Source organism: Uranotaenia lowii, chromosome 3 (assembly GCF_029784155.1).
Source record: "Uranotaenia lowii strain MFRU-FL chromosome 3, ASM2978415v1, whole genome shotgun sequence".
Taxonomy (NCBI): Eukaryota; Metazoa; Arthropoda; class Insecta; order Diptera; family Culicidae; genus Uranotaenia; species Uranotaenia lowii.
In genome coordinates, this window is record NC_073693.1 from 31,464,676 (window position 1) to 31,485,897 (window position 21,222).

At 34.9% G+C, this 21,222-nt stretch overlaps 2 protein-coding genes across 25 annotated transcripts in view; one reads left to right on the forward strand and one right to left on the reverse strand.

Moving 5' to 3' along the window:
* LOC129755176 (uncharacterized) overlaps positions 1-2,073 on the forward strand; it is a 137,542-nt gene extending 135,469 nt beyond the window's left edge. For all 4 annotated transcript variants that reach the window (XM_055751540.1, XM_055751541.1, XM_055751543.1 and 1 more), the window contains one exon: positions 411-2,073. In XM_055751540.1, coding sequence (XP_055607515.1) covers positions 411-789 — 379 coding nt within the window. In that variant the 3' untranslated portion in view covers positions 790-2,073. The remainder of the gene's footprint in view (positions 1-410) is intronic.
* Positions 2,074-8,921: 6,848 nt separating this feature from the next.
* Positions 8,922-21,222, reverse strand: part of LOC129754341 (potassium channel subfamily T member 2) — a 605,891-nt gene continuing 593,590 nt past the window's right edge. For all 21 annotated transcript variants that reach the window (XM_055750331.1, XM_055750344.1, XM_055750346.1 and 18 more), the window contains one exon: positions 8,922-20,208. In XM_055750331.1, the coding sequence (XP_055606306.1) occupies positions 19,930-20,208 (279 nt within the window). In that variant the 3' untranslated portion in view covers positions 8,922-19,929. The remainder of the gene's footprint in view (positions 20,209-21,222) is intronic.

Sequence of the window (21,222 nt, forward strand, 5' to 3'; positions counted from 1 at the left end):
TGAGATTTATTATTTCCATCCTGCGGTTACACAGCTTTCAAATATACAGAATACAGACCAAAACGCAAAAATTAAAAAAAAAAATTATTTTGAGTTTTTTTTGTATAACATCGAATAACTTTTCTAAATTTCTACTTTTCTAAATTATGTTTTCCCATATAAAATTAACACAAAAATCAAAACTCGGAATGGATCGCTTCCAAAAACTTTATTGCTATTTCTGGCAGCAAAACAATAAAAAAAAGTTATGGGAGGTGTAAAAACTTGAGAATTTGAAATTTCCATATAAAGTTTGCTGCGGTCTAATGCACATGTTAATCTTTGATTCTTCGTTGAAAATTAATAGTTTTAGATACACCCATTATTCCGGGAAAATTTCATGGAATAAATATTTTGTTTTTTGGTTCCAGATTACACAAAGAGCTGGTACGGGACGCACAACAGTGGGCGGAAATCCTGGCCCGGGACGATCGCTTCACCTACCGGCAAAATTCCAAGTACGGCGAAAACCTGTACTGCCTGTGGTCCTCAGATCGACACGCCAAACCCAGCCCTAAGGACGTATGCCGGTCCTGGTACGAGGAGGTCAAACAGTACGCCTTCCAGGTCGAACCGCGGGGGGTTATTAAAGGGGGACAATTTACCCAAATGGTTTGGAAGGGAACCCGGGAGCTTGGAGTTGGGATTGGACAAACTCGAAGCGGCAAGGTTATAGTCGTTTGTACGTACTATCCCAGGGGCAATGTTCTGGGTCAGTTTGTGCAGAACGTCCAGAAGAGAGCCGTCTAGAGGATGCAATTCAAAAAATTTCCTCTATTGAAATAGCATTTCTCGTAAAAATTTCACTTAATCATAATTCACGAATCATCAGGTCACGGACAAAGCCTTAACCATACGAAACTACCTATACAGATACTTAGACTATATTCCTTTCCAGTAGATAGACTAGTCTCTTCGATAGTTCCCTAAGAGTTTACACCACATTTATTCCTAATCCGTATGGGGAAATCTGGAAGCTTTCATCACCCTACTACCTAAATGTTAACAGAATCATGTGAAAACCTCAACATAACCTTACAAAAAAAAACAGCTAACGCAAACCTGAGCATACAAAGATGCCTTCCAATGCTAGAAGAAATCACGACTTGTTTCGAAACCGATATTTTTAGGCACCACACACCTGACTATTCCCAAAATAATAAAAAATGGGAAGCCTTCAGCCATTCGATTGCAAGCCAAGTCTTAGAATTCATATTCTTAATGGTAGAAGTTATGATTACAACTAGACACGAAGTTAGAGTAGCGATCCACGTGTTTGCATCCGGCACATTGAAAGTTTGAATTTTAACTAGAGAGCTCCCGCTGGAAATTCTACTCTGGAGAAACTTAGAGAGTATCCGAATCGAAGAAAGAGAGAAAGCACATTGAACAAACCCACTATATTTTTATAGCAGTCAAGCTTTTATAGCAAAGTAACTTTTATCCGCTCCATCCGAAGCACATTTGGAGCTTGGTTGCCATAACAAACAAGCTTCGTTCATTCGTTAAAACTTCAAACGCACAGAGAGTAAAGGGAGTTAACTGTGGCTTTTACGAGACACAATGCGTCCACTTATTATGTCAGCTCACGAATTATTCCCAAACGGTTTTAACGCTTAGAACATACTTACTTAACAAATAAACAAACAAACAAACAAACAAAGAGAAAAGGTTGTACAAATGATTCAGACACATTAATTGATGTAGCTTTTCATTGCATTTAAATCTCGGAACAAAGGTGAATTTGAATTAAAATTAAAACAAGAACAAAATAAAAGTATTAATCCTTATCGATACAGGTTAGGATGTAAGATTGGAAAAAAAATTATCAAAAGTAACAAAAAAGGAAACAAAAGAAGCAAATGTCGTCGAAAGTTTCACGTATCATAGATACGAATTGACTTCATCAAAATGTTCAACCAAAAGTAATACGTTTTTTGCCATACCATTTGTAATATTGCTATTAAAGTGACCATAACAAGACCCTACATGCATATGATACATACTTCACGTACGATTCGAAAATACAGTACCTTTCAGATATTTATATTCGAAATTGTGTGTCTTTTGCTAAAAAAATATCACTACCTTTTGGTTATGAAAACACGAAAACAACAATAAACTTTAATTTCTCTTTTTTTTTACAATAGATGTACCCCACCAAATCTTCTTGAAATTTCATAATCCTAATCTTGACATTATGAATGTATCATTCTAACAAAGTAAGCTTTGGATGTGAGAGAAAACTTTTCCATTTACAAACGTCGTTTTTCGGTTCCACCTTGTTGTTTGAAATTGTTCGATTTACAGATTCAGGTTATTACTTGACTTATTTGAGGTGTTTTAAGACTGGATTAAAAATGGCTAAAAAAGTGGAAAGCTTTGCTTTTAGGTACAATTTGCCGGTTTAGTGCTCATTACTTGTATCATCTATCAGGATCAAAGTCGCGAGTGATATAAAGATGGTAAAACGACTATTAATCCAAACAAAAAAAAAAGATCAAGATAAATTCAAGGTAAGTCATATTTTTCTTTAAACATTTGTTAAGTTGACGGTGTCTTAAAAAGAAATTGTACCCAATTTTTTTCTAGGAAAAACCTGAAAAAGCAAAATAAAAAATTATAAAAACTGTATTGAAGGACAAAAATGACAAAACTGACAAACAAAAATGAAACTAAAAAGAGACTAAATTAAGACAAATGTAAAACAAAAATAATAGCACATAATTAAGACCAGAATGATATAAACAAGATAAAAAAGAGACAAAACTGAGACAAAATTTAAAAAAAAATGAGACCAAATTGAGACAAGTATCGATAAAATAAAGACAAATTTGAGACTAAAAAAATGAAAAAAAAAAATGAGACGAAAGAGAAAAACAAACTAAAAAATAATTTAAAAATAATCAGATAAAAATGAGACATAAATGAAACAAAAATAACACTAAACGGGAACAAAACAAAACCAAACTGAGAAAACATTTAGACCAAAATGGGACAAAAATGGGACAAAAGATGACGAAAATGACAAAAATGATAAAAATGAGACAAAAATAACAAAAAATGACAAAAATGACAAAAATGACAAAAATGACAAAAATGACAAAAATGACAAAAATGACAAAAATGACAAAAATGACAAAAATGACAAAAATGACAAAAATGACAAAAATGACAAAAATGACAAAAATGACAAAAATGACAAAAATGACAAAAATGACAAAAATGACAAAAATGACAAAAATGACAAAAATGACAAAAATGACAAAAATGACAAAAATGACAAAAATGACAAAAATGACAAAAATAACAAAAATGACAAAAATGACAAAAATGACAAAAATGACAAAAATGACAAAAATGACAAAAATGACAAAAATGACAAAAATGACAAAAATGACAAAAATGACAAAAATGACAAAAATGACAAAAATGACAAAAATGACAAAAATGACAAAAATGACAAAAATGACAAAAATGACAAAAATGACAAAAATGACAAAAATGACAAAAATGACAAAAATGACAAAAATGACAAAAATGACAAAAATGACAAAAATGACAAAAATGACAAAAATGACAAAAATGACAAAAATGACAAAAATGACAAAAATGACAAAAATGACAAAAATGACAAAAATGACAAAAATGACAAAAATGACAAAAATGACAAAAATGACAAAAATGACAAAAATGACAAAAATGACAAAAATGACAAAAATGACAAAAATGACAAAAATGACAAAAATGACAAAAATGACAAAAATGACAAAAATGACAAAAATGACAAAAATGACAAAAATGACAAAAATGACAAAAATGACAAAAATGACAAAAATGACAAAAATGACAAAAATGACAAAAATGACAAAAATGACAAAAATGACAAAAATGACAAAAATGACAAAAATGACAAAAATGACAAAAATGACAAAAATGACAAAAATGACAAAAATGACAAAAATGACAAAAATGACAAAAATGACAAAAATGACAAAAATGACAAAAATGACAAAAATGACAAAAATGACAAAAATGACAAAAATGACAAAAATGACAAAAATGACAAAAATGACAAAAATGACAAAAATGACAAAAATGACAAAAATGACAAAAATGACAAAAATGACAAAAATGACAAAAATGACAAAAATGACAAAAATGACAAAAATGACAAAAATGACAAAAATGACAAAAATGACAAAAATGACAAAAATGACAAAAATGACAAAAATGACAAAAATGACAAAAATGACAAAAATGACAAAAATGACAAAAATGACAAAAATGACAAAAATGACAAAAATGACAAAAATGACAAAAATGACAAAAATGACAAAAATGACAAAAATGACAAAAATGACAAAAATGACAAAAATGACAAAAATGACAAAAATGACAAAAATGACAAAAATGACAAAAATGACAAAAATGACAAAAATGACAAAAATGACAAAAATGACAAAAATGACAAAAATGACAAAAATGACAAAAATGACAAAAATGACAAAAATGACAAAAATGACAAAAATGACAAAAATGACAAAAATGACAAAAATGACAAAAATGACAAAAATGACAAAAATGACAAAAATGACAAAAATGACAAAAATGACAAAAATAACAAAAATGACAAAAATGACAAAAATGACAAAAATGACAAAAATAACAAAAATGACAAAAATGACAAAAATGACAAAAATGACAAAAATGACAAAATTTCACAAGACTCACACAAAAATGATACAAAAATGACACAAATATGACACAAAAATGGCACAAAAATGACACAAAAATGACACAAAAATGACACAAAAATGACACAAAAATGACACAATAATAACACAAAAATGACACAAAAATGACACAAAAATGACACAAAAATGACAAAAAAATGACACAAGAATGACACAAAAATGGCACAAAAATGACACAAAAATGGCACAAAAATGACACAAAAATGACACAAAACTGACACAAAAGTGACACAAAAATGACACAAAAATGACACAAAACTGACACAAAAATGACACAAAAATGATACAAAAATGACACAAAAATGACACAAAAATGACATAAAAATGACACAAAAATGACACAAAAATGACACAAAAATGACATAAAAAAAAACACAAAAATAACACAAAAATGATAACAAAATGGCACAAAAATGACACAAAAATGACACAAAAATGACACAAAAATGACACAATAATTACACAAAAATGACACAAAAATGACAAAAATGACAAAAATGACAAAAATGACAAAATTTCACAAGACTCACACAAAAATGATACAAAAATGACACAAATATGACACAAAAATGGCACAAAAATGACACAAAAATGACACAAAAATGACACAAAAATGACACAAAAATGACACAATAATTACACAAAAATGACACAAAAATGACACAAAAATGACACAAAAATGACAAAAAAATGACACAAGAATGACACAAAAATGGCACAAAAATGACACAAAAATGGCACAAAAATGACACAAAAATGACACAAAACTGACACAAAAGTGACACAAAAATGACACAAAAATGACACAAAACTGACACAAAAATGACACAAAAATAACACAAAAATGACACAAAAATGACACAAAAATGACATAAAAATGACACAAAAATGACACAAAAATGACACAAAAATAACACAAAAATGACAAAAAAATCACACAAAAATGACACAAAAATTACACAAAAATGACACAAAAATAACACAAAAATGATACCAAAATGGCACAAAAATGACACAAAAATGACACAAAAATGACACAAAAATGACACAATAATTACACAAAAATGACACAAAAATGACATAAAAATGACAAAAATGACAAAAATGACAAAAATGACAAAAATGACAAAAATGACAAAAATGACAAAAATGACAAAAATGACAAAAATGACAAAAATGACAAAAATGACAAAAATGACAAAAATGACAAAAATGACAAAAATGACAAAAATGACAAAAATGACAAAAATGACAAAAATGACAAAAATGACAAAAATGACAAAAATGACAAAAATGACAAAAATGACAAAAATGACAAAAATGACAAAAATGACAAAAATGACAAAAATGACAAAAATGACAAAAATGACAAAAATGACAAAAATGACAAAAATGACAAAAATGACAAAAATGACAAAAATGACAAAAATGACAAAAATGACAAAAATGACAAAAATGACAAAAATGACAAAAATGACAAAAATGACAAAAATGACAAAAATGACAAAAATGACAAAAATGACAAAAATGACAAAAATGACAAAAATGACAAAAATGACAAAAATGACAAAATTTCACAAGACTCACACAAAAATGATACAAAAATGACACAAATATGACACAAATATGGCAAAAAATTGACATAAAAATGACACAAAAATGACACAATAATTACACAAAAATGACACAAAAATGACACAAAAATTACACAAAAATTACACAAAAATGACACAAAAATGACACAAAAATGACACAATAATTACACAAAAATGACACAAGAATGACACAAAAATGGCACAAAAATGACACAAAAATGACACAAAAATGGCACAAAAATGACACAAAAATGACACCAAAGTGACACAAAAATGACACAAAAATGACACAAAAAAAACACAAAAATAACACAAAAATGATACCAAAATGGCACAAAAATGACACAAAAATGACACAAAAATGACACAAAAATGACACAATAATTACACAAAAATGACACAAAAATGACAAAAATGACAAAAATGACAAAAATGACAAAATTTCACAAGACTCACACAAAAATGATACAAAAATGACAAAAAAATGACACAAAAATGACACAAAAATGACACGAAAATGACACAAAAATGACACAAGAATGACAGAAAAATGACACAAAAATGACACAAAAATGACACAAAAATGACACAAAAATGACACAAAAATGACAGAAAAATGACACAAAAATGACAAAAAAATGTTACAAAAATGACACATAACTGACACAAAAACGACAGAAAAATGACACAAAAATGACACAAAAATGACACAAAAATGACACAAAAATGACACAAAAATGACACAAAAATGATACGAAAATGACACAAAAATGACACAAGAATGACACAAAAATGACACAAAAAAACAAAAAAATTACAAAAATGACAATTTTTTGTGTCATATTTGTTTTAGTCTTTGTCACTTTTGTGTCATTTTGTGTAATTTTTTTTTAATTATTGGTCATTTTTTTCATTTTAGTATCGATTTTGTGCTAATTTTTTGTCATTTTTGTGTCAATTTTTTGTGAAATTTTGTGATTTTTGTGTGTTTTTGTGTCATTTTTGAATCATTGTCATGACAAATATAAATTGATGCAAAAATAACACAAATATTTTTCTTAGAATACAAAAATATGTGTTTCTATCTTAGCTTTCGAGCTCATGGACGTGTGTGATATATTCCGAGTCAAAAATGCAAAAATGGTCATAAGAAACTTGAAATTAGTGTTTTATTATTTTTTTCTTCTTCCTCAACCTCCTCCTCCTCCTCCATCTGTGCTCAGTCACAGTCTGCATTTAGCAACATTGCTCCGTAGGCTTCCGTGTTTGTTGACTCCTACTCTGCGTCGCAGTTCTTTTACATTAGTATTAGTTTTTTGTTTATTTTTTTTCTTTTGGTTGTTGTTTGTTGCTGTTATTTTTGTTTCTGTTAAACTTGAGATAGAAAAATTTAAAATAAAAAACTAACGCAACTCCAGGATTGTTTCGCGTCGTCTTAAATGCCACCAAGTTCCTTGCGTTGAATGCTTTTTGGTGCGTTTAGCTTGATTAGTTGTTTTTTTTTTGTTTTTCCTAAAGAATTTGCTAAGGTTTTTGCATTTGCTAAATTGTTGAAGTTTTTTCTGATGGTAAATTGTTCGGCCTAACTTACATTGCCATCGTCGGTCGCTTTTGATGGTATTTTGCAATCTATTGGTGAGATCGTTCTGAATTAACTGTGTACATTTGAACGAAAAAAAATGCAGAATGAATCGTTTTTTTCCTTAGTTTAAAGATTCAATTACCTTTTTTGGTTTAACATTTCGTCCCTTTGATAAATTGTTTAGTGATTTTTATAGTAAGCTTAAAAACACGACTTCTTAGTGAATGAACGATCCTATGAGCTTTTTACAAACGTAATACGGAACAGAAATGAAGAAATCATCTCCAGCTAATCTTTCGTTCGGTTCTTTCGCTAGTGCTCACTTGTTTGGTTTTTTTTTCTCTTGTGATGTGTTTAATTTTAGGTTATGTGTGTTAATGTTGTAATTTTTTGTCGTTTCTAAGGCCTTTTATAGTTTCTTTGTTTCCATCAAGTTTAGATTTAGGTTTTACTGGATTGGAGAATTTATGATACAGGGAATTGTTTTTTTCTTCTTCTATTTTGTTCTATCCTTGTTGTTGTTGTTGTTTGATGTGACCTTTTACGGGTCCTAAACTCTAGAGTGTGCTCCCGGAAACGGACCGGGTTCGATCATTCCGACCTCGTCCAATCCCTAGCGGGATCGTGGGAAATTTCGATCCCCCGAGTTTTGGTTTTTCATTTGTTAAATTTATTTGTAAAGCGTTACAGTATACCAAAGCGTTTGTTTTTGTTTTTCACTTGTGTATTTTGGAAAATTCCTTTTTTGTTTTTTTTTTATTTGAAAACAACCGAACAAACTTAAGAAAAAGCTTACGATTGGCTTTTTGTTTTTTTTATCTCTCTTCTATTTGAGTGCCATACTAATAATAAGATTCAACGAAATTCGACTGATGTTTTACACCAATTCGTTTTTTTTTTTTGCTAAGTCGAAATACTTTGTACATTATTTACAAAAATTACATATTGAGTAGCAAAACTTGGATCAAAAAATGGATATAAAATCGGTAAGACTCAAACAGTGTGTGTAATAAATTGTGTAGGAGCTTCGAGTGGACAAATTTATCGAAAAAGCAGCTTACGATTTTAGGTAACGGAATCAATTTGTTTGTGCCATGCCACTCAAGTAACGGTTTAACAAACTTCTTCGAAGTATCTCAAGTAAAATATAGTTTTTTTTTGACGTTTGTGCTAAGAAATTTGTGTTATAAAAAGTATCTGAATAACAAACACTCTCTCCTTCTCTAGGAAACTGGATTAACATTAAAGATTCTTCGTTTTTTTAAATTTCTTTTTTTCCATTAGGTTTGTCTGAAAATAAATTTGTTTTCGATTCGAGTTCACATCTAACCTTACTTGTAATAGAAATCTAGGACCACCCCTTTTCTGGTCAGTGTGGAGGATATCACGTTTTTCTTTATTTTTCTTTCTCGATTCAACAGTGATAGAAATCTGATCTGATAGAATGTGTTCATGCACATCAAAAATCTCTCGATTGATAATAGTGTTATTCAACTTTTTCTCTGAAAATTTGAGTGTGTATTCTTACTATTCGGTATTAAATGGTACTCTGAATTTCTAAAGTTTCAACGAAGTTCTACTACTTTGGACCACTTGGTATTGGATGTATGTATGTAGGTATGTATTTCATTCTTGTTACCTCTCGTTTGATAGAAAAAAAGGAAAACTGTTTACTCTCTGTTTACTATCGATCTACGCGATTCAGTTCTACTTAGGTCAAAAATTGGATTGAATCTCAATGGAAAGGGTTTAGCTTTCTGTTTTTTTGGTAGTGGATTAATTGATTTAAAATTGCTGATAATTTTTAATTATTTTTATGTTGTTTCTATTTACACGAGCAGGCAATTTGATGAAGTGGTGCTTTGTTACTTTTTTCGTTGATGAATCGGATTTTGTAAATAATGATATTAAAAACATCTTGCAACACCAGATTTATTCCACAACAAAACTTTCGACCTCAGTACTCAACTGAAGTCGAAATTTCAAAAGTGAAAACTTCGTTAAATGTGTATGAGAGTCAACGGACAACAGAAAATGAGTTCAGATAGTTGATGATCTTCCAAAGCAATTTTGTTTACTTTTCTCACAACCCCTTCGAGATGATCAAATATTGGGTTTAGATGCATGAAGATGAGTTCACCCTGTTGAATCTATTCGCTCTGTAAAAATATTACCCTAGCGTCAAAAAGTTTTGCATTTTGTGTCTGTTGACCTGTTTATTTTTTCGAAAGTTGAATATATGCACCCTTCTCGTTTCTATGGATAGACTCAAAAACTGTTCCTTTATGTGCCAGTTAATTGTCGAAAAGAATTTATAAAGATACCTGTTGGCATATGAAATATCCCAGCTGGATTCCAACGAATCATGAAAAAATCTTCACAGGAGATTTGTCTCAAAATTTGACGCATTGCTAGCATTCTCTACGAGCTTAAGTTACCATAAAAAAAACGTCCCAAAAAATATAAACCCTTCCGAACACACTTTGGATAGTCATACTTTTGTTTACTGAGGCGTTCGACCCTTTTTCATGAATCGTTGGAACGTAGCTGGATTATTTCGTGGGCCAAAAGGTATCTTAATGAATTCTTTTTGTCCAAACCTCAAAAATGAATTTATAACGGTGGCGTATGTCAGACATGTTACTGCAGAGCGGCTTTATAGAAGTGCAACATTTTGCAACAGCTTGCTCTAGATCAGTGGTTTTCAAACTTTTTTCACTCACCGCCCCCTTTTGCAAATTTTTTGAGCTCAACGCCCCCCAGGGCCAATTTTCAGTAAATCTATTTAAAAAAAATTAAAATCTGGATCGTTGAACAACCATTTTGGCTTGGCTTTTGGCTTGATGTTGTTGTAAGGTTTAACTCAAAACTCATTCAAATTTATGTGAGGCCCTCAGAACCAAAGGAATAGGGGGTATTATAAGTGTAAAAATGGTCGATTTTGATTTAATAATGTCAAACGAGTTTTTATATTTCAAACTATATTTCTTCATATTTTGAGAATATCATTTACATTTTGTTCGAAAGAATAATGCAATTTTTTGAAAAAAATATATGGAAAATGACCAAATATAACAACTTTAAAGTGTGTTTTTTTTTAAATAAACTTTTATGCACTTATACCCTTTTGGCTCCAAAGGCCTCATATTGCTTCAAACCTCCAGTAAAAACTTAATTCTATGTAAAGATTCCAGGACACTTACTTAAACTGATTTATTAGTTTGTTTTGATATCAAATCATATACCTTTCTTAAATTTTGGTAAATAAAATTTTCTATTTACCATTAATTTGCATTAATGTTGAAGACTAAATTGCATTCTTGAATACAAATTAAATACTGAGAAGGTAAAATAACGTAAGAATAGTATTACTTCTTGATCTTAATCTGAATTTGAATCCTGTTAATAGTTATGCAGCATTTACGGGTCTTCCCAGCAAACATTTAAGAGGGTATATCGCAGGAACAACAGAATTAATCAAACGAATATACCAGATGAAAAGATTGTATTAAACTTACCAAAATAGCATATAGCTATAAAAGTGGAGGCGATATATCTACAATGACAAAGATTTTAACGATTCGATTTCCCCACAAAATGCAGAATATACGATTTGAAGTAATTGAGTAAAACGAAAAAAAATATTTCCCGGACCGAGATTTGAACTCCAGCCTCCGAGATGTCTGTCCGGTATCTTACCACTATGCCAACTCATTAGTTGAAAAGATTCGCGCCATAGCTCTATATGTGAGATTTTCTGTTCACGAACCGGTCAAAGGGAGAAAGAAGGAAGGACCGCCCATTTATCGTAAATCAGTTTACTCAAATCGTAAATGTCGAATTAGCGTATTCTCAACTTTTTGGAGACATATTTACGAATTGACTAAACTGCTATCCGATTCAACTTTTTTTGGGCAAAGCTTCTCGTAAATGAATGATAGAAAATCACTCAATACCAGCTTGTTTACGATGGTTATTGAAAATGTCTTAATATTCGATTTGGATTATCATTTCTATTACGATTTTATGTTAGCTGGGTTAAAGCTTCAATTATATTCTAATAACGAAATCCAGGCAATGTGAGTGGTAACCGAGCAGATTCAAAGTTTATCGATGGCGAATGGCACAATTGATTTTTTAAATCGATTGAAACAGATATGAACAAATAAGAACTTAAAATAAAAATTCTCTAATCTTAAATAATTCTTACATATTTTCTTTTAAAAAAAATCTATCACTAAACCACAGATGACGCCTTTTTATACAGATTTTTTCGAAGGTATTTTCTGTTTAGCAGGTTTTTTGAGACAATACAGTTTAAAGATTATCAAGCATTGCCATCTAAAATTATTCTTGTTTTAGTATCTTAAACACAAGATCAACATGAAGAGCGTAAACATAATCAGGGATAATTAAAAAAATATATATTAGTTACATTTAAAAATAATTAATGGGATACTGGAACATAAATTTGCTTGCAGCTCTGTGAAATCATAGATACTTAGGTCTTCAACCTGATGTATAGTTTTGTAACGTAATTTCATTTTTTGCATCGTAATTTCATTTTTTGTGATTTCTGAAAATGTGAGTTACGACTTCACCGCCCCCCTGAGCCCTTCCAACGCCCCCCAAATTTCAACATTGAGCTCACCGCCCCCCTGGAGGCTCTCAACGCCCCCAAGGGGGCGGTAGGGACCACTTTGAAAACCACTGCTCTAGATCCTTACAACTTGGGTAGCAGCTATGAACAGCAGAACAGTTTCAGCTTCACCACATTGGGCACACAGTATTCTATTGACTTCGAAGACAAACAATTGTCTAACTGTAGTGGAACTTTGAGGTGTCGAATGCGCTACAATTCTTCAACAAATAGCAGGAACATTTAATGTCCTTTGTCGGAGAAGGAGCAGTTCGCAAAAGATCTCCTGTAAGCGTTGCTAGTCTTTCGAAAGAGGTCTCAACGATTTTGTTCGTAGATCGTAGTTTACCATATGCAGTGAGTATTTCTGAGGGTTTAACTATTCCTCTGGAAGCTTGCCGACCCTAGGGATTATTTAGAGAATCTCTGGGACGCCTGCCCACTGACTAGTGGCTAGTCTAACACTCCCTCATGATGGTATAGGAACAAATCATCAGGAACGGTTTTTGGAGTTCTCAATAAAAGCTTGTGACCGATAACGGACTTGCATCCAGTAGTTTTACCAGCAAAAAATCACGATAAAGATTACGTTTTACGAAAAACATCATAGCTGGTGCATAGTGGATCACAGTTGTTGCTCAGTTCTGTCGTTTGAAATAGTACTCGTTTGAAGAACGAGACACACGAGAAAGAACACATACGTAAATATTGTTTCCTTTAAGCCCAGTATTGTACAACATTTTATGGTTGAACCTCATTTAGCACGTGTTATGCGACTACTTAGGACCATTCTACAAGAATAAAACTTACTTCGGGAGTTAAAAGAAAGGTTCACTTAGCAGTTCCAACGACTCAAAGGAAGCGTTTTGGCGCTGAACGAGAAGATGAAGGATCTCCACCTGAAGAGGGCAAGAACGAGACAGAGGAAATTCTCTGGAGATAAATCGCGCACGATAATAACTCAAGCTAGGCTAAATAATCGTGTACTGAATCTAGCCAGAGTTGAACGCTCGACTTATGTTCAGAAGCGCATCTACAAAATTCCAATGACGCTCAGCGCTGACTCAATGCAAAAAATGCGATTAAAAGTGTACTGTACCAAACATGATATGATTGGAAAAGCACCACTGGCCTAAAAACTCGAGCTTCCAAGCAAAACTATGCACGACCACTACATTCGATCGAAACAAGAATAATTTACCTCAAAATAAAAAAAAATAAATAAATGGCCAGCGATGAGAAAGCTTGCTAGTGCCGGCCCGGCATTGAATCTTACGCCGATAACTCCACCTTCAAGGAAAATCATTTTTGGAGTAGAGTCAGATTTGTGGGTGTAGGAATATCCAGGAAAGTCCGAAGGATCTGCGCGGAAGCTGTACGGCCATAAGTTGACCAAGCCACACTGTTGCATGATGGATGATGAGACGTACATCAAGGCATATTTTTGGAATCTTGAACAAGAAAATTTTTATGTTCCCGAGGACCCCGAGACGCAGAAATTCTCTAAATTGTCCAAATGTTTCTGATTCAGCAAGTCATTTGCATGTGCGGAAATCGGAGAACTTCGTTCATCGTCGATAGCACTATGAATGGGAGAGTTTATCTGAGTGGCTCTTATAGCATCTTCTCGCTCTTCTCGAGGCTCACGATTCCGACCGACATCATGCCACTTCTCCTAGGAAGTGGTAGATTGATACAAAGCAAAAGAAGTAGATTTTGTGCCGAAAGAGTCATACCACAAATACTCCTTAACTGCTCCCAATCGAGAAACACCTCCTGCCTGAAGTTGTGAAGAATGTCGAAGTATTCGTGCAGAATCTTGAGGATGAGGTTGAACCCAAAGGTCGAGCATTCGGTAGTACAGGTGAAATGGAATATATCAATGATGTTGTTTTTTATACTCCCTGAAAATCTAGTTAAATGGGATGAAAACTCGAGATTGAATTTTGTCTCTGCAGATTCAAAGTGAAACACCTTCACTACATGAGTATACAATGAGTCGTCTTACAGCACCCATTCGTGTCTTGAAAAACGCATCGTAAAGGGACCAACTAGGTTTTATGTACAATCTAATGATAAAATAGCTATCGGTGAATCGTTTTAAACATTGCATTTTTTGGGTAAATCTGCGTAATGCGTGTTTAGAAGTCCTTTTGGAAGTTGTAGTTTGATCGAAGTAAGCATTGAAACGGTTCGAGATGCGTTTTGGAAGTATGGAGAAGAAAGCAGCTTCGAGAAAAAAATCTCTCGGTAAAAACTGAGTCCAGTGGGTAAAAATTTGGACCGGAAAATCAAGCGTGCCAATGCCATTAAGAAGACTGAGGGGGGGGGGGGGGGAGGGTTTTATGATATAAAAGATGTACGATATAACCTTCTTAGGACTGATGTGCAATCAGATGTCTTGTGCGCTTATCCATTTTGCCCCAAGTATTCGCTCTCTTCGATTAAGAAAAGCACATCAGTTTCGTAATAGATGCTCTGCATTTCCTTTTTTAAACCTGCAGAACTGACAGTCATCGTTTTGAACTTTTGATATGCTGTTTTGCTGGATAATGTCCGTTCAAGATACCTTGGTAAGGCACTTATCTCGAGCTTACTTAAGTTAAGTTAAGTTTTCCAGTTGGATACAATAGTGGTGCTTTCCCAGTTCTTGAGCTCCATAGTCAAGGTACTCTCAGATACTCCGCAGAAAGGTTCAGGTCCAATCTACAGTCCCTGAGATCATTCCCTAGCTAGTTGGTCTGCTTCTTCATTCCCTAGGATACCGCAGTGGCCTGGTACCCAGAATAAAGATACTCAGTTCCTTATGGCCAGGTTTCTTAGTGCAACAATACACTCCCATACTAGCTTGGAGTAACATGTGAACGTACCTAGTGCTCGGAGAGCGGCCTGGCTGTCAGAAAATATATAGATACTTGTGTACCTGTATCCTCTTTTCAAACAGGCTAAAGTGCCTTCTAGAATTGCTTGAACTTCTGCTTGGAATACTGTTGGCCAGTTTCCCATAGGAATTGAGATCCTGAGTCTAGGTCCGAACACCCCTGCCCCAGTTCTATTATCCTCATCTAACTAAAGTTAAGTTTAAAAAACCAACTTTCAAAATAAAACTTCTATAACTCTGCTTTGATAAGAGATAGAGTTTTGATGTATTCAACAAAGTTTCATATTTTCACGTATTCTATAACTTTGTAGTGAAAAGTAAAGCTCTATCTATTGAAATTAAAAAGTTAGAATTTTCAATTTTTTTTACAGTGGATTTTGACTTGACTTTTGATGCTTTCAAATTCAAAGCATGTTTCGAGAATAAAATTATCTGAAGACACTTAAGGGATAAGATGAAAGACAGAAGCGCTATGAAAAAACTTTCGCTAATAGCCTTTTCGGACCATTGTGCGCTGGAAGAAAACAGCGCAACTGAGTCGAAGAGCGCAGAGATGTCCTTAGTACCTTGTTCGTTTCGTCCCGGTACTGGAGGCCCAGAAGAAGTCGAAGGATTAACTAGGTTCGGTAGATTTAGCGGGATGCATTAGTGCTGGAACAGAAACAGGAACGCGAATGGCAAGTTCTTGACAAAAGCTGGCACTTGCCTGTACAAGAGCCTAGAGAACCCCGTCACCTCCAACGAATAGCGCGAGTCAAAGGGCTCCGAGGTCTCCAAAAGGCTCCAGTAGATGCGTCCTGGTGTTGAAACTTGAAACCCAAGTAGAGGCAAGCAAAGTATTGGGCAAGGCATGTTGATAGCGCATGCAGGGTCTCTGGCTAGGTGAAACATTATCACACAAGGAAAATGTTATCAACCCAATGAATACTTGCCTGGAGATGCAGGCAAGAGAACCTCATCGCCACAGTCGAACTCAGAGCTGGGACGACTGATGAGGCTGGCTGGAAGCTGCGCGACACTTGCCTCACAAATTCCTAATGCGTTGCGTCTCAATGTAGAAACCCAAAAAATAGTGGCTAATTCTCCCAAAACCGTTGAAGCGTCGCATTAAAATCTTAAGAGAACTGGGGTCTCTTCGACGTTATCAGCTGCAGTGGGTTTCAAATGATTCCCACGATCCTCGAAGGCACTAGATGAGACCATCTCAAGGAAACTGATCGAATCGTGTCCGTAATTAGCAATAAGTTCGGGGCAGTCACTTCTCCAACCGACCGAAAACATTGAACTGATGGTACAGGAGTCAAAGTCCGTCGATTGTAGTTTTTTGTTTGATCCACGAATTCATGAATTCAAGCCAGTTCGTAGAACTTAAATGAAACTTGTCTCCTAGTGGAGCCGTCTACGCATTCGGGAAGCAATCGTTTCACATCTACCGGCATGGTTCAATCCAGGCATCGAGAAACTATTTTTTCAACGTCTGCGTCCGTGATCTGGGACTGAAGACCAGCTGAATACAGCCAGAACTTGGGTGTCGGGGTGGAGGTACGATAAACGGGACTGAAAGGTCCCTAAGATCAATGGAATTTGTCTCAGTCATCGTTGAATAAATCTGCGATACTTCATCATTCCCGAGGCGACGCTTGAATTTCGGTAACGGGAATGATTGTGGTGTTTCATTCAATGGAGGAAAAGCGTAAGAAGTTGTAGGTACATTTTGAGTCCGAGCCATGTCGTCGACTATTTTGGACATTAGGTCACTGGTGTGTAAATTTTCAAGAAAATTATAAGGGTAGTCACATTTTGCCGGAGGTTTACCATCCAATCAATAGAGGTCATCAACATAATGACGAATCCTTCTGCCGTTGAGCTCCGTACGACAAGGAGTACAAACAAAAATCACCTTACCCTGCGTAAACAGTTCCCTATTGAGGCGGATATTGAATCCACAAAACTGCTGGCTAATGTGGAAAAATTGCCTCAAAATCCACATTCGATCGGCTCAAGGTCGTTAATCATCAATTGACACTCTCCACACTGCTTTTTCTCCTTTGTGTTTGGAACAAATTCCAAAAGTTTTTGCAAGCACGTAGTAGAAATTTTGGCAGCGCTCAACGATAACACAACTTAGCATAGACTAACCTTGCCGATTAGCGTACTGCTTTCGTAATCACAACAAAAACGCCGCCGACCGTGGCCTACAGAATAGCATTAAAGGCCTTCTAAGCTAGAGGTCATGAGATCGAGCCTCGGTCACGGCATAGTACTCTTTCTGTGGACTGGTGGTGTTAGCATCAGTACGATGCTAGCCATTAAACCCTTGAAAGGTGTACGCTTTAGTCTTAAGTAGAATTTAGATCTCTTCAAAGAAACATGGAGTTTCACTGAGATCCTATATGTGTGTGTTAGTTTTTTTTTAAACAAACCAATCAAAAACAAGTGTCGCAGCAATCGGAAAATGTAGTGGTAGTTTTCGTGGCGGAAAAATGTTTTCCAGGGGAAAACTCATCTTTTCACTTGTTCGCGTGTAACTGTTAACGGCACAAGGACGAATTACGCATAGAATTTCAACGAAAAAAGGTTAGCAAAATTGAAAACACATGTTTTTACTGAGACTATCGGTGCTTTTTCATGAATCGTTGGAACCCAGCTGGGATATTTCATGGGCCAAAAGGTATCTTCATGAATTCTTTTGTCCAAACACAAAAATTAGTTTTGAACTAGCTTACGAATCGTCATATATCTGTAGTGGCAATGTTGCCTCAAAAACTGTTGGCTACAACTTTGTAGAAGACAATTTGGCTCTATCTGTTCACTGGAAAAAGATTTTATGTGCAAATCATACTAAAATGAAACGCTTTAATATTTGATTTAAGACTGCTAAAGCGCTTAGTTTGATAAACATTTTTGCTGAAAACACCAACTTGGTATCTCTTATAGTATCATCGTAATTAATTTGTTCACGATAAATTTCCGTCCAGAACCACTACTGGACAATGGAGAGACTAGTCATGATCGAAGGCAACAATTTTCCAACCGTTAGCTATACCAGGGAACGTTTTGAAAAGCTGCGTTATGGTAGTAATAATTCTGAAGACCGCTACTGAACCTTCGTCGAGACCAGTACCTTAATGAGACTTTTTTTTTATAAGAGTTCATCTTCTCCTTGAACTTCTGATCCGAGGAATCAAAAAGTTTAAATCTGTTGATTTTTGAATGACCTACAATGACTATTGGAAAAGAGTTTTTGGAAAACAAAACACCTCAATTCAAATCGGAAAACGACAAAAAAAAGCAATCAAGCACCACCCCACAATCAAATCGCACTACCATTCTCCTAAAACCTAGTCTACCGTTTCGTCATCCGTCCGTCACCCTTCTCCGATATCATTGAAAGTCCTATTTCCTAACTCTAAAATTTGCATTCAGCAATATCACTGCTCCCCGGCACAAGGTTTAGAAACACCCGTTGAGGGGAGTCTGCTTTTTTTTTCGTCAAGATCATCGCCTTGTTCCTGTCACGTTTTGAAATCTACAGTACAGTACAACAGTATGGAGCAATTAGGGTAAACGACGCTACAAATATAGGTTATACTATTTAGTTTTGTTTCTAACAGTTGGGAAATTCTACCGAGAGGGTTTTGCTAATTGTTCCAGGAATTTTTCTGAGGGACGAACTGTGTTTTGAAGGAGACTGATCCACATTGAGTCGATTGTTTCTTCCAACCTGTGAGCGATTTGGGTTCTCCCAAACCGGATGTTGGTTTGTCATGTTTCTGTTTCTGTTATGTTCCGTTGTTTGCAGTAGCTTACTCGTTTAATATCTACATTCATTGAATGTCACCTTTTAAACCGCCTTGCGTCGATTTCTCTTCAAGTGTTTTTAGTTTTCTTGTGTTTGCTCTACTTTATTGAATTCGTTTTTTGTTGGTGCAACTTTCGATTAACTTTTCCTTAGTTTGATGAGATTTGTGTATGTGTTCATTTTTTTTTCTTTCAAGAGGTTGATGCTACCCTTGTTCTAAACTGGATTTGTACCCGTGACGTCTCTAACTAGACTCGGTGCAGCATGATTCATCACTTTGACTGTGAGAGAACTTTATAACTTGTCTAAAATGCTAAGATTTTGGCGTGACGTAAAGGTAACGTAATCTGGATTCGAAAAATGGCACTATTCATTAAAGGGGATCTAGTAGAATCAACTACAACGTTGTTGTTGAGATGAGATGGTTGACTTAAGTCTGTCAATTGGTGGCTCCCACACGGCTCGGCGAAATAAGAATCTGTCAGTATCTGTTGGTGTTGTTCCCGTCTAGTGATGGATGCTCTGGTTCATCCCTTGGTCAAAACCTGCTGCCCCGTCGGGTTTGAGGCTGGTTCTATATCCACTTGTTATTCCGCATCGCCGAGCGGAGCCTACGGCCCCACATTAAGTTATATCATACTATCGTTCCATGTAGATGTTGGGGATGCTGCGATCCGGACGATCCGGAATCGTTCCGTTCCATGCTCGAGAGGTTAGACACGGATCCACCGACCAGCCCTCCTCCCCCGCCGAGGCCATTGTTGCCGTTCGGCGAATCATGAATGGTGCTGAGACCAAGCGTTGAACCTCCGAGGGTTCCGGAGGCTCCCAGGGTCGATGGATTCACTCCTCCACCGCTACTCGTCGGTACCGGGACGCCAATCACCGGGAGCGGTTCTTCCGGAGGTGTTACCTGTTGAAGGAGAACAAAACATTAATAAAACAAAAACATCCAGTTTCACAAGAACTTATATTTAAAGATTTCGTTAATTTGAAGTTTGATTGGTTCAACATATTGGAGAATTATGCTCAAAACCCACTAAGTTTTAGTAGTCTTTCGTCCAAACAACCCATTTTCTCTAAAGAAAGTGCTATTATGAACATCTAATCAAGTTAAACTCGATGTTTTTCAAGGGATTTCACGATTCCTCAAAATAAAGAAGGGGGTTTTCAGGTCGCATATCTCCTTTTACAATTTTAATTCTCATTGTGCGATATGGCTATAAACCAAGCTATAAAAACTGGTGTTGCATTTGAGTTTATACCTAGATCATTAGTCCTAAAATATAATAGGATTCGAGCTATTGGCAATAGTAACAATTAAAACCCATCCCCATACTGATTAAAATTAACGAGTTGCTAATATGAATCAAACATCGTTTAGAATACGCCAAGCGTGTAATTTCGAGATCAAAACACTCAATACTGAGTGTTTAGTTTACTCGCGTGTGGAGCGTGTATTGAAGCTCTCAATCCGTCCATGCCGAAAAGAAACGCCATTTTGTTTCAAGTGTTGGCGTGAACGGTCGTGGAAAAAGTGTCGTGCCCTGAAACTGGCCACAAGTGCCGTAGAAAAAGCGGGTTTGATCAGTTGATTTCCGGAGCAGAGGTGTGAGATCTCTCTACATTGCCCCCAACGCAAATTTTTTATCGCCATTTCCGAACCCAGCAGGAAACCGAGAAGCGTGGTCCAGGTAAGCCACTCGGCAAGACACTCCACACCTCGGTGGCAGAGTAAAGTCGGAAATAGGGATAAAACAAGAAGCTCGAAGAGCTGAATATCTTTTTTCCACTACAGGAGTCCGCTAAAATAACCGACTTTGACCAGACAAGCCTACCAAGAAGTCCGCCATCAGCTCGGCAATTCTGTAGGCATGCAAATCGCTTTGTATCGAATAATAAAAACGCAAAGTGTAATGTCCGTAAT